The 19,133-nt window shown below is 43.2% G+C and overlaps 1 protein-coding gene across 16 annotated transcripts in view; it reads right to left on the bottom strand.

Moving 5' to 3' along the window:
• Nucleotides 1–19,133, bottom strand: part of nlgn1 (neuroligin 1) — a 290,450-nt gene that overhangs the window by 140,508 nt on the left and 130,809 nt on the right. For all 16 annotated transcript variants that reach the window (XM_061825528.1, XM_061825529.1, XM_061825526.1 and 13 more), the window contains one exon: nt 18,582–18,734. In XM_061825528.1, the coding sequence (XP_061681512.1) occupies nt 18,582–18,734 (153 nt within the window). The remainder of the gene's footprint in view (nt 1–18,581; nt 18,735–19,133) is intronic.

The following is a 19,133-nucleotide window of genomic DNA, read 5'->3' as shown; positions in this document are numbered from 1 at the left end:
ACCTGCATTACAGTCTGGTTTGGGAGTGCCACAAAAAAGGACAAACTCCGACTACAACGTATGATCAAAACCACTGAACGGAATTACGGCACCACCCTTCCCACCCTTAAAGACTTGAACGCCACTCAAACTAGATCCAGAGTGGGCAGGAACCTTTCGGACCCTCCGCATTCAAGCTGGAAGCTCTTCCTTACCTCAGGTAACCGCGACCAATCAATGCAAGTCAAAACTAGCAGGCATTCAAACAGTTTTCTCCCTCTGACAATTAAGCCATTAAATTCTTGATCAGCCTTTCTGCCTTGTGCCGTTGTTAGAACACACCCACAAATCCTGCTGGTCCAATCAGCATTAGTATTAGTTGTAGACTATCGCATGATTCATCACTTTAAACTACTCCCTTTGCACAATTATCATTGCACTGGTCTATATTGTTGGGCGTTGACACACTCTTATCTCTTACCTGTTCCAAATGAAGAAGACTCTGCATCTTGCACATTTGTGACTCTTATTAAAGGAAGACTCTCTCTTAAATTAATTTGTACAATAAACCCTCCAATGTGAAGTAATGTTATTATTACATATATTTTGGACATTAATTGAGAAAAAAATGAAAGTAAAGAACATTTTTGAAAGCCAAGCAAAATCTGGATATGTGTCAGCTTTCATAGCCAGACCCGGAAGAAACATCCTTGACCACGCCCCTGACGTCACCGGTGCTTAGCATTATAGCCCATTCGTTCCAGCTAAGCCAAGATGTCGACGTGTTCTGCACCAAAACTGAGAAAATGCACCCAATTTTGTCCTTCTTTGACCTCCAGTGGGGTCAACCTGACAAGCTAAAGCTGTGGCTGTCACAGTTCAGGCTCATTTATCAGCCAGGGAAATTTGCGTGCATCTAACCATTACTGGTTATTAGCCGCTTAGCGATAGCCTCTCGTGGCGATACTCTATAAGCAACAACATACTTTATGAGGCGGGATGGTGCAAAAGCTGTAAAGCGTTGGCCTCACAGTTATGAGGACCTGGGTTCAATCCCGGACCTCTGTGTGTTGAGTTCGCATGTTCTCCCTGTGTCTGCGTGTGTGTAACCTGCCTCCTGCCTGTTGACAGCTGGTATAGGCTCCAGCACTCCCTGGACCCTCATGCAGCTAAGAAATGGATGGATGGATATATACATGTAATCACTTTAGGGAAGTCCCAATTTTTATTGTTTTGTTTTTGGATTTTATATTCCAGATAGAAATAAACCATTAGATAGTCCTACGCCGTACTCAGAAAATGAGCTCACATTTTTGATAAACTTTGGACATAGCCCATAGCATTCGTATAGCTCACATAGCATTCACGTAGCAGTCCAAGACACTTAAAATATGTACTTACCGATTTTCCACTGGATGTACAAGTGGTCCTTTCATCAAACTGTCCTGGATCACAAGTAAATTGATATGTAACACGTCTTCGTCAAAAGAACTTCGTATCTATCATCTAGTATCAATGTTATACAGACAAGTTGATCCAAGTTCATCCCAGTATGCTCCATTTTTTGTTCGACCTTTTCAAGCTCACGACAACACTGACATTCTGCCACAGTTGGCATGAGGTCACAAAGAGAACACAAACACCAGTGTTTTGAAACAAGCCTGTCTGGAACATCTCCGAGGTCCATCTTATGCCCTCAGTCACCGTCACGCCCCCTCTCCAACACGTCAAGTTCCGCCTGTGTGTATTCTGGTTTAAACGCGAGAACATTGTACTTTATTTTTGTTTTGTCTGCTCAATGGCCGAAGTATAATAACATGGAGCATCGACTCGCTGTTATACTTGCTTTATTAGCTCTCAGCACACAAGACTTCCTGGCTCGTATTTACAGCTATTCGTGCATGCACTGACCCCCCACGCCTGCAGGCGTGGCAAACGTTGACTGGCTGTCAGTTTACCAGCTGGGCTCATTGGAATATCTGAGCAAGAGAGGAATTTTGATAATACTTTTACAATTTAGAGATGTTTCTTGGTGAAATCTGTGTATGACCGACATTAAAAGAAACACTGAACCCTCATCTACTAATTTTTAATGTGTGCTCTCATTCCTATAATTTTGGGGAGCGTCTTCCTTTCAGGATTACTTCCTATTAACAGAATGTGTCTTGTTCTTTCTTCTTAGTTTGTTCTTTGATCTTAATGTTGTATCAGGGTGGTACCAACTGCTGGGGAAAAAGTTTGTTACACTCTTGGCCAATAAAGCAGATTTTGATTTTGATAATTATGATTCCAAACAGGAAGGGGCTCAGAGCTGATCCCTGATGCAGTCCCACGTCCAACTAAAATTATTCTGTCACACCTACAGCACACCTCATTACTGTTTTGCTTCCCTCATACATGTCCTGAACTATTCTAACGTATTCATCCGGCACACCAGACTTACTTGTGTTGTACCACAGTTCCTCTCTTGGAACTCTGTCATAGGCTTTTTCCAGAGCTACAAAGACACAATCTAGCTCCTTCTGACCTTCTCTGTACTTTTCCACTAGCATCTTCAAGGCAAATAATTAATCTGTGGTACTCTTTATAGGCCTGAAACCATACTGTTGCTCGCAGATAGTTACTTCTGTCTTGAGTCTAGCCTCCACTTATCTTTCCCATAACTTCATTGTGTGGCTCATCAACTATATTCGTCATAGTTTCCGCAGGTCTACAAATCCTCGGTATGCAAATCGCTGGGAGTCGAAATTGGCCGGGAGGCAGTCTTTAATATATTTGCGAAGCAGCATCTCGAAATACTTCATAATGACAAGCGTGAGGCCAACAGGGCAATCGTATCTGGGGTTCACAGCCAGGAGCAGAAACCTCATATCATGATCCTGTACAATAAGTTACTGGAGCCTGGTGGCACTGCTGAGTGTCACAGATGTGATTAAAAGCGAGCAAAGAACCAGTGAAGCTCCTCTGCGAATGACTTGCTTTTGTCTCCTGTTGTCACATAACAGCCTCTGAAATTTGTGAGGCTCTGTAGACCCTGATACACCTCCAGAGGTCAGTTGATGGCAAGACGAGACTATCTGCTTATTGATGGGGATTGAAGGCAGGCAGAGCCTGAAATGGGAACATGCGTCCCCCTTCCGATGGGCTCACCACCTGAGAAAGGGGCCATAGGTGTGTGCAGTGTGAGCTAGGTAGTGGCTGAAGGCAGGGACTTTGGCAATCTTATCCCCAGCTGCAGAAGCTAGCTCTTGGGATACAAATTGTTACCTCTCTGGAAGGGTAAGGAACCCGAGCCAGTGTGTGAGGTCAAGAAGTTCAGACTCGATATAGTCAGGCCTCAGCCAGTCCTCTTGAGAGGCGTTGGACTCTCTTCCAGTCTGGAGTTGCCCAATGTAAGAGGTGCTGAACAGGTGTGGGTACACTTATTGCGCATGTACGCCAGTGGACGAGAGGGGAGTGGTTGCAGTTAAAAGGGTTTAGGCTTTTTTTGAAGAGTGGAGAGATGGATTCAATTTTCTAATAAAATTTGTTTATAGCTGAATCTAACGCTATGTACCCACCGGATGTGAAAGAACACTTCGTCACGCGTCCTTCGGTTGAGTTTACACCCGTGACATATTTGGACACATTTAAAATGCATCTGCGTTGTCAGCACTGCAGGCTTGGAAAGGGGGTTTCCCTTGCCCAGACGCAGGTCACTGGGGCCCCCCTCTGGAGCCAGGCGTGGGGCTAGTGCTAGAAGGTGAGAACCTGTTGGACGGGCCTGCACCCTTGATGCTTGGCCAGGCACAGCCCGAAAGGGTAATGTGGTTCCCCCTTCCCATGATCTCACCGCCTTTGGTAGGGGCCAAAGAGGTCAGGTGCAGTGTGAGCTTGGAAGTGGCCGTAGGCAGGGACCTTGGCGATCCGAAACCCGGCCACAGAAACTGTCTCTAGGGATGTGGAATGTCACTTCTCTGGCAGGGAAGGAGCCTGAGCTGGTGTGTAAGGTTAAGAAGTTCCAACTAGATCTAGTCGGACTCGCCTCCACACACTGCTTGGGCCCTGAAACAATTCCTCTTGAGAGAGGGTGATCTCTATTCCACTCTGGAGTTGCCTCGAGTAAGAGGTGTGTGGGTGTTTTTTATTGCTCCCTGGCTAGATGTATGCATGTTGGGGTTCACCCTGGTGGACGAGAGGGTAGCCTATCTCTGCCTTTGGGTGGTAGAATGGGTCCTGACTGTTGTTTGGGGCTATGAACCAAACAACACTTCAGAGTACCCACCCATTTTGGAGTCTTTAGAGGGAGTGCTGGAGAGCACACCTGCTGGACAGTGAGACCTCGAAGGCCGTGATTGGGAAGAACAAGCCCCCCAATCAGAACTCAAGTAGTGTTAGTGGACTTTCGTGCTCATCACGGGTTGTCCATAATGAAAACCAAGTTCCTATTGGACCTTTTGAACTGTGAGACTCCCATGGCAGTTGATGGGTACCGGTTTTCCAAGAAGAAATGCAGCTGAGGCAAACCCAGGTGTGGGAGAGGTTCAGTGTGTCCATAGAGAACAACTTCAAGACAGCTTTGAAAAAATTATGTTCCATCGTCTGGCATCTCAGAAGAGGGAAACATTGCACTGTCAACACTGTGTATAGTGAGGATTGGGAAATGCGGACCTCGAATCACCACATTATGAATCGATGGGGACAATACTTTGAAAACCTCAATTCCACTGACATGCCTTCAGAAGAAGAAGCAGAGTCTGGGTTCTCTAAGGTGGGCTCTCCTATCTCTGGTGTTGAGGTCACCAAGCTGGTTAAAAAACACCACAGTAGCAATGTCCTGTGGGTGGATGAGATTCATGGTTGACACACCTCTACAGCATCAAGAGGACATCCGGGACAGTGCCTCTGAATTGACAGACTGCGGTGGTGGTCTTCCTTGTTAAGAAGGGGGACTAAAGGGTGTGTTCCAACTACAGGGGATAACACTGCTCAGCCTCCCTGGTAAGATCTATTCAGGAGTGCTGTAGAGGAAAATCCATCGAGAAGTCAAATTTGTAATTCAGGAGGTTGTGGTTTTCATCCTGGCCATGGAAAAGTGAACCATCTCTCCACCTCCGTCAGGATCAGTTTGCCCAAACAGTTTACATGTGTTTTGTGGACTTGGAGAAGCCGTTTGACCCTATCCCTGAGCAAGCTCTGTAGGGGGTCCTTTGCGATTGCCTGGTATACCGAACCCCCCATACAGGCTGGTTGGTCCCTGTACAACCTATATAAATAAAGTTTGATCTGCATTGCTGGAAGTAAATCGAATTCATTTCAGGTTGGAGGTGGACTCTGCCAAGGCGGCCCCTTTTCACCAATTTTGTTCATTACAGTGAAGAAAAAAAGTATTTGAAGACCCTGCCATATTGCAAGTTTTTGCACTTAGAAATCATGGAGGGGTCTGAAATTTTCATCAGAGGTGCAAGTCCAATATGAGAGAGATAATCTAAAAAGAAATCACAATGTATGATACTTTAAATAAGTATTTGAACACCTGAGAAAACCAATGTTAATATTTGGTACAGTAGCCTTTGTTTGCAGTTACAAAGGTCAAACGTTTCCTGTAGTTGTTCACCAGGTTTGCACAAACAGCAGGAGGGATTTTGGCCCACTCCTCCACACAGATCTTCTCTAGATCGGACAGGTTTTTGGACTTTTTAATGATTACTGTGATACAGCTGCAAATAAGTATTTGAATACCTGTTCCTGAGCTAGAATTCTGATGAACAAAGACCTGTTTGTCCACCTTTAAAAGTCCACCTCCACTCCATGTATTATCCTGAATCAGATGCACCTGTGTGAGGTTGTTAGCTGCATAAAGACACCTGTCCACCCTATACAATCAGTTAGGCTAAAACTTGTAATATGGCCAAGACCAAAGAGCTGTCCAAAGACACCAGAGACAAAATTGTACAAATCCACATGGCTGGAAAGGGCTACGGAAAAATTGCCAAGAAAGCTTGGTGAAAAAGGTCCACTGCTGGAGCAATCATTAGAAAATTGAAGAACCTAAACGTGACGGTCAATCTCAATCGGAGTGGAGCCCCATTTAAGAAATCACCTCGTCTCAATGATCATTAGAAAGGTGAGGAATCATCCCAGGTCTACACGACAGGACTTGGTCTTCTTCTTCTTTTCCTTCCAGGTTGTCCTGATTAGGGGTCACCACAGCTTGTCATCTTTTTCCATCTAAGCCTATCTCGTGCATCTTCCTCTCTAACACCCAATGTCTTCATGTCCTCCCTCACAACATCCATCAACCTTTTCTTTGGTCTTCCTCTCGCTCTTTTGGCTGGCAGCTCCATCCTCAGCACCCTTCTACCAGTGTAATAACTCTCTTGCCTCTGGACATGTCAAAACCATCAAAGTCTGTTCTCTCTAAACTTGTCTCGAAAACATCCAACTTTGGCTGTCCCTCTAATGAGCTCATTTCTAATCCTATCCAACCTGCTCACTCCGATCGAGACCCTCAACATATGAATTTCTGCTACCTCAAGTTCTTCTTCCTGTTGTTTCTTCAGTTCCACCGTTTCTAATCCGCCCATCATGGCCGACTCTCACCACAGTTTTATAGACTTTGCCCTTCATCCTCTTCTGCTCTTCATACTAAGATGCTACTTGGTTCCTCATTCTCCTTACACTTCTGACCCTGGATCAGCTCAAACAAGCCCAAATCCAAGCCTGCAGGCCAATTTTTATTGGCCCACAGAAAATTCTGAACATACAACTGAAAAAGGCCCGCACAAGAAGCTTGAAATCATCTGTGTTGCACCTATCAGTTTCAACAACTAATGTTGACAGGCAAAACCAACACATCTCTTGAGGCATTCAATGACCCTCAGTAAATACTCGTACAATACACCTGGTTCCTGATGCACTAAACGACCCTCAATAAAAACTTTTGCCGCCAGTCTGCAGAAATAACAGCACCGAAGAAACGCAAGATCGAAAGTGAATGTAGAATGTTTCAAACACAGTGGGATCAAAGCAAATTCATTGTATAGTGCATTTCATACACATGGTAATGCAATGTACTTTACATGATTAAAAGCATTCAAATACATGAATAAAAACATTTGAAAAGTACAATTAAAACTGCTTTTAGTCAAAATTAAAGTTCTGGAAAATTTGACCGACGAGTAGTATATACAAGCTGAACAGGAGGTGTCTCTTGCGGGACCCTGTATGTCATCCCCATTTTGCCAAAATTGACACATTTTCTTCGTCACTATTCAATCTTATATCATTTAGCACATTGATAATAGCAGATTCCGTACTCTGATAGGTTCAGAAATCTGATTGAAATTTGGCAAAAAGTTCACTTAATTGAAAGAAATTGCTGAGTTGATTAAAAATAACATCCTCAAAAATCTTGGCTATGAAAGGGAGATTAGAGATTTGTCAAGAGTTTGCGGACAGGGAAGCGTCTAGTACTCTGTAGCCAATAGAACAACTTCATCAGCTAAAAGCAGGGATGCAATCCTGAGCCCACTGAATCAGAGTCCTTCTACATCTCGGCTGTGGCGAGAATTTCTGTCCATAAAAGTTTTGAACAGAATCAACCCTTACCGGAAACGAGTCCGACTTACTGGCGGCAATGCGGACCAGACTCTGACACCGGTTGTACAGGGAGCCAACAGCTAGTATCAGGGGGTTTGCCACATGATACTCCTAAAGCACCACCCACAGGACTCCCCCAGGGACATGGTCGAATGCCTTCTTGAAGTTCACAAAACACATGTAGACTGGTTGCCCGAATTCCCATGTACCCTTGAGGCCCATGCCAAGGGTATAGAGTTGTTCCATGGCCAGGAATAAAACCCCATTACTCCCCCTCAATCTGAAATTGGAATTCCCAATGGACATTCCTCTCCAGCACCCCTGAAAAGACCTTTCCGGGGAGGCTGAGGAGTGCAATCCCCCTGTACTATAGTTGGAACACACCCTCCTGTCCCACTTCTTAACCAGGCGGACGACCACCCTGTCCCCGATGTCCAAGCAATGTTTCAGAGGTGTGTCAACCAGGACAGCCCCACAACTTCCAGAGCCTTTAGGAACTCTGGGTGAATCCTGTCTAGAGGTAGTTGAAAAGATGCAGCCTAAATGGGACGAGCTGTGTGGAGTAACAATGGGGTAAATGATGGATGAGTGAAAAGGAATAGCATCAATGGTTTGCGCTAAGGTAAATGAGAGTCTCAACCACCAAAGTTTCTCCTGACATGTCAGTGGTCCTTATTCAAAGGATAGCATCATCCTCCCAAGTAGTGCAATGTCACATTATAGGCGAGACAGAAATTCACAGTAACAGAGCTCCAGTCAGGACACAGCATTTTTTTAGGTACTGTTCAGCTCTTCAAATGTAATACATCACCTGTCATGTAAGTTTATATCTGTGCAGTCATATCTACAAGATCCAGAATGATAAGAGCTGCATGTCAGGCAAAGCACATTAATGAAGCACACAGGAATTCTTTATCTTTACATTTTGGGCTTCTTTGAAGTTTTGGGTTTGGTGAAACTAAGTTGTGTGGTTTAAATACATTGATTCATCCATTGATTAAAAAAGCTGCTCATCTTAACAAGGGTCATGAAATAAATTGATTTGTAATCTAAATGACTTTCATATTCATGCATACAATGTAATTAATTTTTTTCATTTTTTCCATATTTCTTAATATCTGATAAACTTATCTAAAAATGTAATTATTATATCATAAAAAAAGTACTGCAATATTGCTGGACAGACAGTCGCTGGAGAGCTGGAGCCTATCCCAGCTGTCAATGGGCAGAAGGGGGGGTACACCCTGAACTGGTTGCTAGACAATCGCAGGGCACATTGAGACAAACAGCTGCACTGATAATCAAACTTTGGGGCAATTTAAAGTATCCAATTAATGTTGCATGTCTTTGGAATGTGGGAGGAAACCAGAGTGCCCAGAGAAAACTCACGCAGGCAACGGGAGAACATGCAATATTTTTCAAAAATTTTCAAGATGGCGCCTACCAGTGTGGCAGCCTTCAGCAAGTTCTTCCTGGTGCTGTTTATGTTTGTGTGTTTTTCAGGTGTCTCAGGACTCAAATACACAAGAGAGGACTTGCTCCTCATCAGAGAGTCTTCTCCAGACTTTTTTTCGACAACACTCGTCAATTCGCCTAATCTTTTTCTGGAGTTGCTCATCTGCGCGCTCTTTCAACCTTCGCCACAAAGAGCAGTTACACAAGTTCCCCTGCGAAAGAGGGGACATCGACTCACGCTCCTGACGATCCATCTTGCGAACCTACACTCCCTAGCCAACAAAAAGGATGAACTCCAATTTCTGCCCAAGACCTGCAAAGACTGGATGTTCTCCTGCCCTATGCTTCACGGAGACTTGACTTTGTGGACACGTCACCGACGTCACCATCATGGTACCTGGCTTCCACCTTCACCGTGCGGACCATGTCAGTGAGCTAACACGGAAATCGAAAAGCACTGGAAGATGCTTTTATATCAACGAGACATTTGCACGGACATTACACAGCTCAGCACACACTGCAGCCCGCCTTTAGAGTCGCTGTTTTGAACTGTAAGCCGTTTTATTCGCCATGTGAGTGCACATCTTTCATTCCAGTCAGTATTACATTCCGCTTCAAGCTAACATGAATGCGGCACTGCTAAGACTCACCGAACAGATAAATGAGATTGAGAAAAAACATCCAGATTCACCATTCATTATCCTACGAGATCTTAACACAGCTAAACTGAACCACGAACTCCATAAATATAAGCATAATGTGAAATGTCCAACGCGGGCTAATCACACTGTAGACCACTGTTGCACGTCCAGTAGTGGTAGGGAAGAGTGTCACTCGACAACAGAGGATGATGTTGTTTAGGACGACTCTGGTGGTGTGTAGGAAAATTAAGAAAACCAACGTAGAGCAGAGAGCCAGGTGGTGGAAGTTGAGAAATGAAGAATGCTGTGCGGCCTTCCGGAAAGAGGTCAGAAAGGTTCTCGATGGACAGGAGGAGCTCCCGGAAGACTGGACTACAGCAGCCAAGGGGATCAGAGAGACAGACAGGAGATGACTTGGTGTGTCGTCTGGTAGGAAAGGAGAGAAGGAGACATGGTGGTGGAACCTCAAAATACAGGAAGTCATACAAGGAAAGAGATTAGCGAAGAAGAAGTGGGACAGTGAGAGGACTGAGGAGAGGTGAAACGAATACATTGAAATGTGATGTAGGGCAAAAGTAAAGGTGGTGAAGGCTAAACAAGAGACATATGACGACATTTACACAGAGGTTGGACACAAAAGAAGTAAAAAGGGACCTCTATAGGTTGGCCAGACCGAGGGATAGAGATGGGAAGGGTGTGCAGCAGGTAAAGGTGATTAAGGATAGAGATGTTAACTGGTGCCAGTAGTGTGCTGAATAGATGGAAAGAAAAGTTGATGAATGAAGAAAAAGAGAGAAGGAAGAGTAGAAGAGGCAAGTGTGAAGGACCAGGAAGTAGCAATGATTAGGAAGGGGGAAGTTCGAAAGGCACTACAAAGGATGAAAAATGGAAAGGCAGTTGGTCCTGATGGCATACCGGTGGAGGTATGGAAGAAATTTGGAGAGGTGGGTGTGGAGTTTTTGACCAACTTATTCAACAGAATACTAGCGAGCAAGAAGATTGCTGAAGAATGGCGGAAAAGTGCGCTAGTTCCCGTTTTTAGAATAAAAGGGACTTGCAGCGCTGTGGCAACTATAGAAGAATAATGTTTATGAGCCACACAATGACGTTATGGGAAAGAGTAGTGGAGGGTAGACTGAAGACAGAAGTAGGTATCTGCTCGCAACAGTATGGTTTAATGCCTAGAAAGAGCACCACAGATGCATTATTTGCCTTGAGGATGCTCATTGAAAAGTACAGAGAAGATCAGAAGGAGCTACATTGTGTCTTTGTGGATCTAGCGAAAGGCTATTAGAGAGTACCAAGAGATGAACTGTGGTACTGCATTCAGAATTCTGGTGTGACGGAGAAATATGTTAGAATAATACAGGACATGTATGAGGGCAGCAGAAAAGTGGTGAGGTGTGCCGTACGTATGATAGAAGAATTTAAGGTGGAGCTGGGACTGCATCAGGGATCAGTTCTGAGCCCCTTCCTTTTTCCTGTAATGGATAGGCTGACAGATGAGGTTAGACCGGAATCCCCTTGGACCCTATATGTGAAAAAGAATATATGTGCGTGAATGAGATTGGTGGAGGGGGAAGTGTGAGGCTATAGGGAGAAGAGATAGCAAGGGTGGACAACTTCAAATACTTGGGGTCAACAATCAAGAGCAATGGTGAGTGTGGTAAAGAAGTGAAGAAATGGGTCCAAGCAGGTTGGAACACCTGGCACAAGGTCTCTGGTGTGTTATGTGACAGAAGAGTCTCTGCTAGGATGAAGGACAAAGTTTATAAAACAGTGGTGAGGCCATGATGTATGGATTAGAGACGGTGGCACTGAAGAAACAACAGGAAGAAGATGTGGCAGAAATGAAGATGTTGAGGTTCTCGCTTTCTTTGAGTAGGTTGGATAAGATTAGACATGAGCTAATTAGAGGCACAGCCAAAGTTGGGTGTTTTGGAGACAAGGTTCAGGAGAGCAGATTTCGATGGTTTGGATATGTCCAGAGGTGAGAGAGTGAGTATATTGGTAGAAGGGTGCTGAGGATGGAGCTGCCAGGCTAAAGAGCGAGAGGAAGGTCAAAGAAAGGTTGATGGATGTTGTGAGGGAAGATATGAGGACAGTGGGTGTTAGAGAGGAAGATGCACGAAAAGGCTTAGATGGAAAAAGATGACATGCTGTGGCAACCTCTAACGGGACAAGCCAAAAGGAAAAGAAGATCGTGCATTCCCCCACGCACCCATTGGCTCCTCTGATCACTGCTTGCTTTACTAAATGTGCAAAGCCTAAAAATCAGTAAAATCAGATAAAAACTTGGAAAATTCAACGTGCAGCCTCGATAAATTAACAGATATTGTCACCACGTATGTTAGTTTATGTGAGGAGGTGTGTGTACCAAAAAAAAAAACCTTTTCACACGTTTAATAACAACAAGCTGTGGTTTTCAGGCAGACTTGGGAAACTCCGGGCTGAAGAGATTGCATATAGTAGTGTGGACAGGGCCCTCTACAATTGCACTAGAAACCAGCTGACTAAAGAAATTAACATTGCAAAGAGGGACTATGCAGTTAAACTGGAAAAACATCTCGGCGCTAATGACTCCAAATCAGTTTGGCGCGGATTACAATCGCTCACTAATTACAGGCAACGTTCTCCCCCACTAGAAAACAAGAGCGGGCTAGCCGACAACCTCAATAGCTTTTACTGCAGAATTGAAATAGACATTTTCACACAATGCACCCACCAAGCCACACCACAAGGTGCAACACCTTCTACTCCACTGTTTAACATCCATGAAAGCGACGTTAGACAGATCTTCAGACAATAAAAGATCAACAAAGCACCGGGGCCAGACCTTCTGTCTTCATCCTGTGTCACAAAGATCTTCAACTAGTCTCTGCAACTGTGTGAAGTACCAACCTTCTTCAAATGCTCCACCATTATACCAGTCCCCCAAAAAAGCTCCAGTCTCAGGTCTTCATGACTACAGGCCTGTTCCCTTGACATCTATGGTCATGAAGTCCTTTGAACGTCTTTTGCTGTACCACCTCAAGACCGTCACAGGTCCGCAGCAGGACCCAGTGCAGTTTGCCTATCAAGCTAACAGGTCTGCGGATGATGCCGTCAACATGGGTCTGCACTTCATCCTTGAACATGCTGACAGCAAGGGTACCTATGCAAGGATCCTGTTCGTGGACTTCAGCTCTGCATTTATCACCATCATCCCGGAACTCCTCACCTCCAAACTTTTCCAGCTCAGCGTCCCACCTGCCATCTCCTGGTGTATCTACAGAATCTTGGCAGGCAGGACACAGAATGTGAGGCTGGGGGACACCACCTCATCCTACCTCCATCACATCTGGTTTGGGGCCATCACAAAAGAGGACAAACTCCAACCGCAACGGACAATCAAAACCGCTGAACGGATTGTCGGGACCACGCTACCCACCATTGAGGACTTGCATGTAACACGAACTAGGTAAGAGCAGGCAGGATCCTTTCAGAACTTTCAAATCTTGGCCACCAGCTCTTCCAGCTCCTTCCGTTGGGAAAGTGCTACAGATCAATGAAAGTCAAAACTAGCAGGCATTTGAGCAGTTTTTTCCGTCTGGCAATTAAGTCATTAAATTCTTGATCAGCGAACCCACTATTTTTCTGCCTTGTGCCACGTTAGGACACTCACTCACATCCTGCTGGTCCAATCAGTATTAGAATGAGTAATATATTTATTAGACACACGATTCATCACTTTAAACTGCTCCCTTTGCACAATGGTCATTCCACTGATCTATAACGGGAACCGCAATTAGGTAAAGGCACTCTGTACAAGCTTAATACAATGTGGGACGTTGACACATTTATCTCTTAACTGTTCTACAGACATCTTGCACGGCTATTATAAGGAATAGTTCCTGTACACTGAAATGTCTCTTGTTCTTTGTTGTTCTTTGTTCTGAATATCGTACAGGGGCTGCACCGACTGCCAGAGAAAAATTCCTTGTGTGTAAAAACACACTTGGCCAATAAAGCCAGCTGCACCGCCGTGCCACTAATAGATATATTAATATAATAATTATTTACTGTCTATTCATTGACATACAAGCATGTTATAAATGCCACCTCTAATGTGCAGCCCGGCCCTTTATTTATTTTTGTGTGTTTGGCCTTCAATAAAAAAAAGTTTGGACACCTCCGGTGTGTGGTTTTGAGACTCCAAGTTCGCTTGGATAATCCTGTACCTCAATTTTCCTCCTCAAATTCCAACACGTTGCTTGCGATTGGATATAGCGTGTAGCATGCTGTGTTTCTCAAATATGTCACTGCTGGCAGCCCTTGTGGTGAAGAGAGAAGATTCAATACAGTATGTGTCATGAAAACTTAGTTTTTAGTTAAACTATAGTTAAAGACTTGCTAAAAGCTACGTGCACGTCTTCCATATGTGCATGTCTTCAATAGGTGCATTACATACATGCATGTAATACAGCCATGCATCCATCCATTTTCTCAGTCGCTTATCTCACAAGGGTCACGGGAGTGCTGGAGCTGTTTCTGTGACATTGTTATGTACCTTTACTCTTTCTTTTGTATTCTTTATTATTTTCCCTTTGTAATAAAATAATTTTGCATAAACAATTAACAATTCCACGTGGCTGCCTTGATGATATTCATCTATTATTGAAGCATTATCGAGCATAATACTCTGCTCTAAACATGGAAGCACTTCTTCGTAGCTCATGAAAGTGAGTCGCCTATGACAAGTACGTCAACAATGTCGACATAAGGCACACCAGTGGTAGGTTTGTATGTATTTAGAAACTTTTCAAATATTGAAATTTTTTTTTATCCATTTATGTTACGAAACAATAACTTTGTACTGTACAGGGTGTTTAAAGGTCTACCAACATCCCTATATACTGTACATTGTAAAATTGATATTATAAAAATTAATGTTAGAATTATTATTTTATTATGCATTTGTTTCTATTATGTTTGCCCTGAATCATTCTCTTTGCAAGCGGCCCGTGTGACCCAGAGTGTGACCCAGTGACGCCTGGAAGGCAATGCCCCCTGCTGACCTCAAGCAGATACTCCCAAACACTGGGAGGCAATGTCCCCTTCTACCCTCAAGTGGATACTACCGAACACCATCAACATGTCTTAAAAGAATGTAATGCTAATCTTTAGTGGGTTTATCAGGACACTGTTGCAGCCTTGAAGAACTATCGACCTTAGCGTCTATGTTGGTGTTGGTTTATACATCAATTTCACCATTTGTACTGAGGGAACTTGTAAATTGGGAGGCTGTGGCATGGTCACAATCATAATAACATTCTTCCTGCTTATGACACATCTATGGAGCTTCGGAATGTTGTCCTACAATGAAAAACCTTTGACACTTCAAATCATTTTGAGCACTAACGAAGTACCTTTAAAACCCCGTTTTTATGAAGAGGCAAATATACCTCAGTTTGCTTCTTTGCAAAGGCAAGAACAGTCTCGAGGCCACGGAGGTAACTGTTAATACCCCATCTTCTAAATCAAAATTAACTGAAGTAAAGGTGATCGAAAAACTAGAGGCTGATGATTGGTTTCAAATTGCAACAGGCATTTCCGGACAAAATAATAATTGGCTTCCTATGGGAGAACAAAGGTGGCAGGGTGGAGCATTTGTGAAGCGTTGGCCTCGCAGTTCTGAGGACTGGAGTTCAAATCCGCCTGCGTGGATTTGGATGTTGACCCAGTGCCTGTGTGAATTTTCTCCGGGCACTCTGGTTTCCTTCCACATCCCAAAAACATGCAACATTAATTGGACACTCTAAATTACCCCTAAGTGTTATTGTGAGTGCGGCTGTTGTCTGTCTTGATGTGCTCTGTGATTGGCTGACAACCAGTTCAGGGTGAACCCTGCCTCCTGCCCGATGACAGCTGGGACAGGCACCAGCACTACCGTGGCCCTTGTGAGGGTAAGCAGCTAAGAAAATGGATGGATGCTAGAACAAGCAGAAAATCTTTATCAAAAGGCTGTATTGTTTGCATGAGAACTTTTACAGATTATCCCAGCACTATTGATGATTGTACCTTGGAATTTGGAGTAGGTCAGTACCTGATCATGAATGTAAAAAAATGGGATTTTGTGTATACACTGACTTCTTTTGAAAATAACAGACAAACAAACAGAACCCATTGTTTTCTTATGACATAACACTGAGTAATTTCACATGCATCAAATTGATAGGAACCGGAAGCAAATTATCATCTTTCATAAAACCATTTCTGTAATTTACAGTTCATTTAAGTCATTGTCACGTCAGGACATCTGGTTATGATGCAGAGGTAACAGGCTTTTTGACAAATTGGAAAAAAGAGTTTTTTGTGCGTTGATAATATTATTGTCTTATCTATTTATACGATGTCCGTTTAGGAATTAACATCTACTGTACATGCAGTCTTATCCAAACACTGGCATTGATGAAAGAGCAGCCGAATGGGAACAACAAAAGTGTTTTAACATACATCAACGCCACTGATCTTCCAAGTCAGTATAAATTGACTGATCAATTGGCAGCAGGATTTGAGTCCTCAAGATGTTGGCACACAAGCGACAAAAATGTAGACAGAATCAACTACATTCAATACAACGTGAAAAAAAATGTGGGCAGTTGGACACAGGGAGGGTTTTTAGCTGTGCATGAGCAGTTATCTGCTACTTCATTGATGGCATTTCAAGGCAGAGTCGCTGTTGCCATGTTGGCTGAGAGAGAGAACTCTGTGCTATGTTCGGAAAACAATATTGCACATTTCTCGCCAAACATAACAGCTGTGGAGAAGTCACACACCAACGTCATAAGAGGGCCTTCGAACCCATAATGGTGAAATGTCAAAAACATTGTGATGTTTACACTTCCGTGTGGGACTCATGGATGAATGCCTTTGGAAAATTCAAAGCGGTGTTGTCCTCAATTTGGTGTCAGTCGGTGTTTTTGCAGCAAATTTGACCTTGTGTGGATGTTGTTGTATTCTTTGTCCGTGTTCTCATTGTAAAACGTATTAACACTGTTTCCCACGAAGGAACAGGTGGTGTAGATCTGTCCTTTAATGATTGAGACTGCCAAACTTGTCTGACTTGTTTCTAAACCAAGATTATGAGTATAAACAAAATCATTAGAAGTATTAGATGATAGAGAATTTGTGCAAATACATAACAAATGAGGGAAATGTTAGAATTATTGTTTTATCATGCATTTGTTTCCATTATTCTTGCCCTGAATCATTTTATTTGAGAGCGGCATGCATGACCCAGAGTGTGACCCAGCGACACCTGGAAGGCGATGCCCCCCTGCTGACCTCAAGCAGATACTCCCGAACACTGGGAGGTGATGTCCCCTTTCTACCTTCAAGCGGATACTCCTGAACACCATAAACATGTCTTTAAAGAATGCCCATCTAATCTCTAAGGGTTTATCAAGCCTTGAAGAAATCTCTACCTTAGTTGTTGGCGTCGCCATCTGTTTCACCATTTGTACTGAGTGAACTTGTAACCATGTAACCGTTTGACCTGAGAGAGATTTTCAGATTTTCAGATGCCCCTTCTGACACTGAAGCTCTTTTCGAAGAAGAGAACATTTTACAATCGAGTGAAGTCACCGGGGCAATATTACCCTATAATTTTGAGCCATATTTAGATGATATGCAGATCACTTCTAACTGACAACAGACTCCCCGACAGTATATATGACAATATGTAGCATACTTAGGAGGACTCATGCCAAAGTAACTGGCCAGTGGGGGGGGGGGGGGGGAATGACAATGCCGCGGCCGCGCACATCCACACCTTCAGCACCTCTGACTTACGTACTTTATTAAGTTATTATGAGGCAGTTCTTTTGTTACTTCTGAGAGCATTACGTCGTCCACCCCAACTATTATTTTTTTAATAGCTATATACACACCTAACCTGTCATTTGGAACCCACGAACCTCTCGTCCTTTGCACCTGTGCAATCCATTTTTCAAGACGAACCAGGTCTTTTGGAAACGTGTGAAGAGTGAATCCAACCTCACGAGTGTTCGAGCAATACAACGAGACGGCATTTCGGCTAACACGCAGTAAAAAACAGCTACTTTCCTGCCGGTAAAACTAGTATAAACACACAAACCCGCCAGTGTGGGCATCTGGAAAAAACGTCACTTCCTGCTTCTTCCCCAAAACGAATGCCTCGAGAGGATTTTCGTGGCAGGAGATACAATAATCCATATACGACAACATCATGACGTGTGGTGAAAAAACTGATGGTTGCATTTTGGCTGCCATTTTTTCATTAAAACATACTAAAAATCATGCCTTACGTGTTGGTAGACCTTTAAGGCCATGGAAAACAGTACTGTACAATAATATGGGTGTATATAGCCCCCCCAAAAAGGTGCTTCAATGTACCAGACAATCTACTATAACAAATGAGCCTCCTGACCCAATTAGTCAATTTTATCAGGGTTTCCCTGTACTTGCATGTGATGCATGTTTGCATTGTCTGTTTTATTGTATCTGTCTCTAAATAAATAAATACATAAATAATAATAAAATAAACTGGTTTCTTGAAGATAAAGTTATTTTTCATACCTTTCTGAAATCTCAGTTGATGTGAACAAGGTTTAATTCGATCTTTGGTCAAACTATTTTAGCATTTGCAATGCTACCTGGCGATGATGTACCCTTCACTGTTTTTCTGTGAGGATTCAATAAGATGTTGGTTTCTACAAAGTACTGTAGTTCCCAATCAATACACATCAAGTGGTTAAAGAGACAATTTTACAGGTCTGTGTAACTACTACATGTAAAAATGTTTTCTCTTTAGAAAATAAGTCTTCCCAGACATTTTCAAATATTGTGTCGGTTTTTTGAAGATGATGTGAGTCTGTTGGCGTCATTGTTTTGTGGTATCCTTACCAAGAACACCCAACCGGTAATTGACCGTTATGACAATCACATTCCCATAGCTGGCCAGGACACTGCCATCAAAAAGGTTTCCAGTTCCTTCCATGTAGGACCCACCATGGATGAAAACCATCACGGGTTTGGGGTTTCCACTCTCCCTTATGTCTAAAGAGAACAGTGAAAAGGAGTAGGAATTGGGGAAAAGAGGAGATTACAATTTAGAATTGATGATGGTAACCACAGACACAATATCACTTCTAGGTGGTCTTGGTCACCATTTTTACAGATGTGTTGACAAAATCCTTTTGATGACGCATCAACCAATTTAATGGTAACATATACAGGAAATCTTTTCATTGGGTACTCATATTCATTTGTTTTAAAAAAACACACCCATATAGTCATTAATTAAAAAAAAAAAACGTTTTAAAAACCATTGTACCTCAACTCAAATGCTAAAGGAAAATTATACTTTTGCTTTTAGTATGAAAATTAATGGTTCATACAGTGCCATGTAATAGTACCATAATTTCTCCAAAACAATGCACACATTATTCCAAAAAT

This window comes from Syngnathoides biaculeatus, chromosome 7, assembly GCF_019802595.1.
Source record: "Syngnathoides biaculeatus isolate LvHL_M chromosome 7, ASM1980259v1, whole genome shotgun sequence".
Taxonomy (NCBI): Eukaryota; Metazoa; Chordata; class Actinopteri; order Syngnathiformes; family Syngnathidae; genus Syngnathoides; species Syngnathoides biaculeatus.
This window is presented reverse-complemented; position numbering and strand designations above follow the sequence as displayed.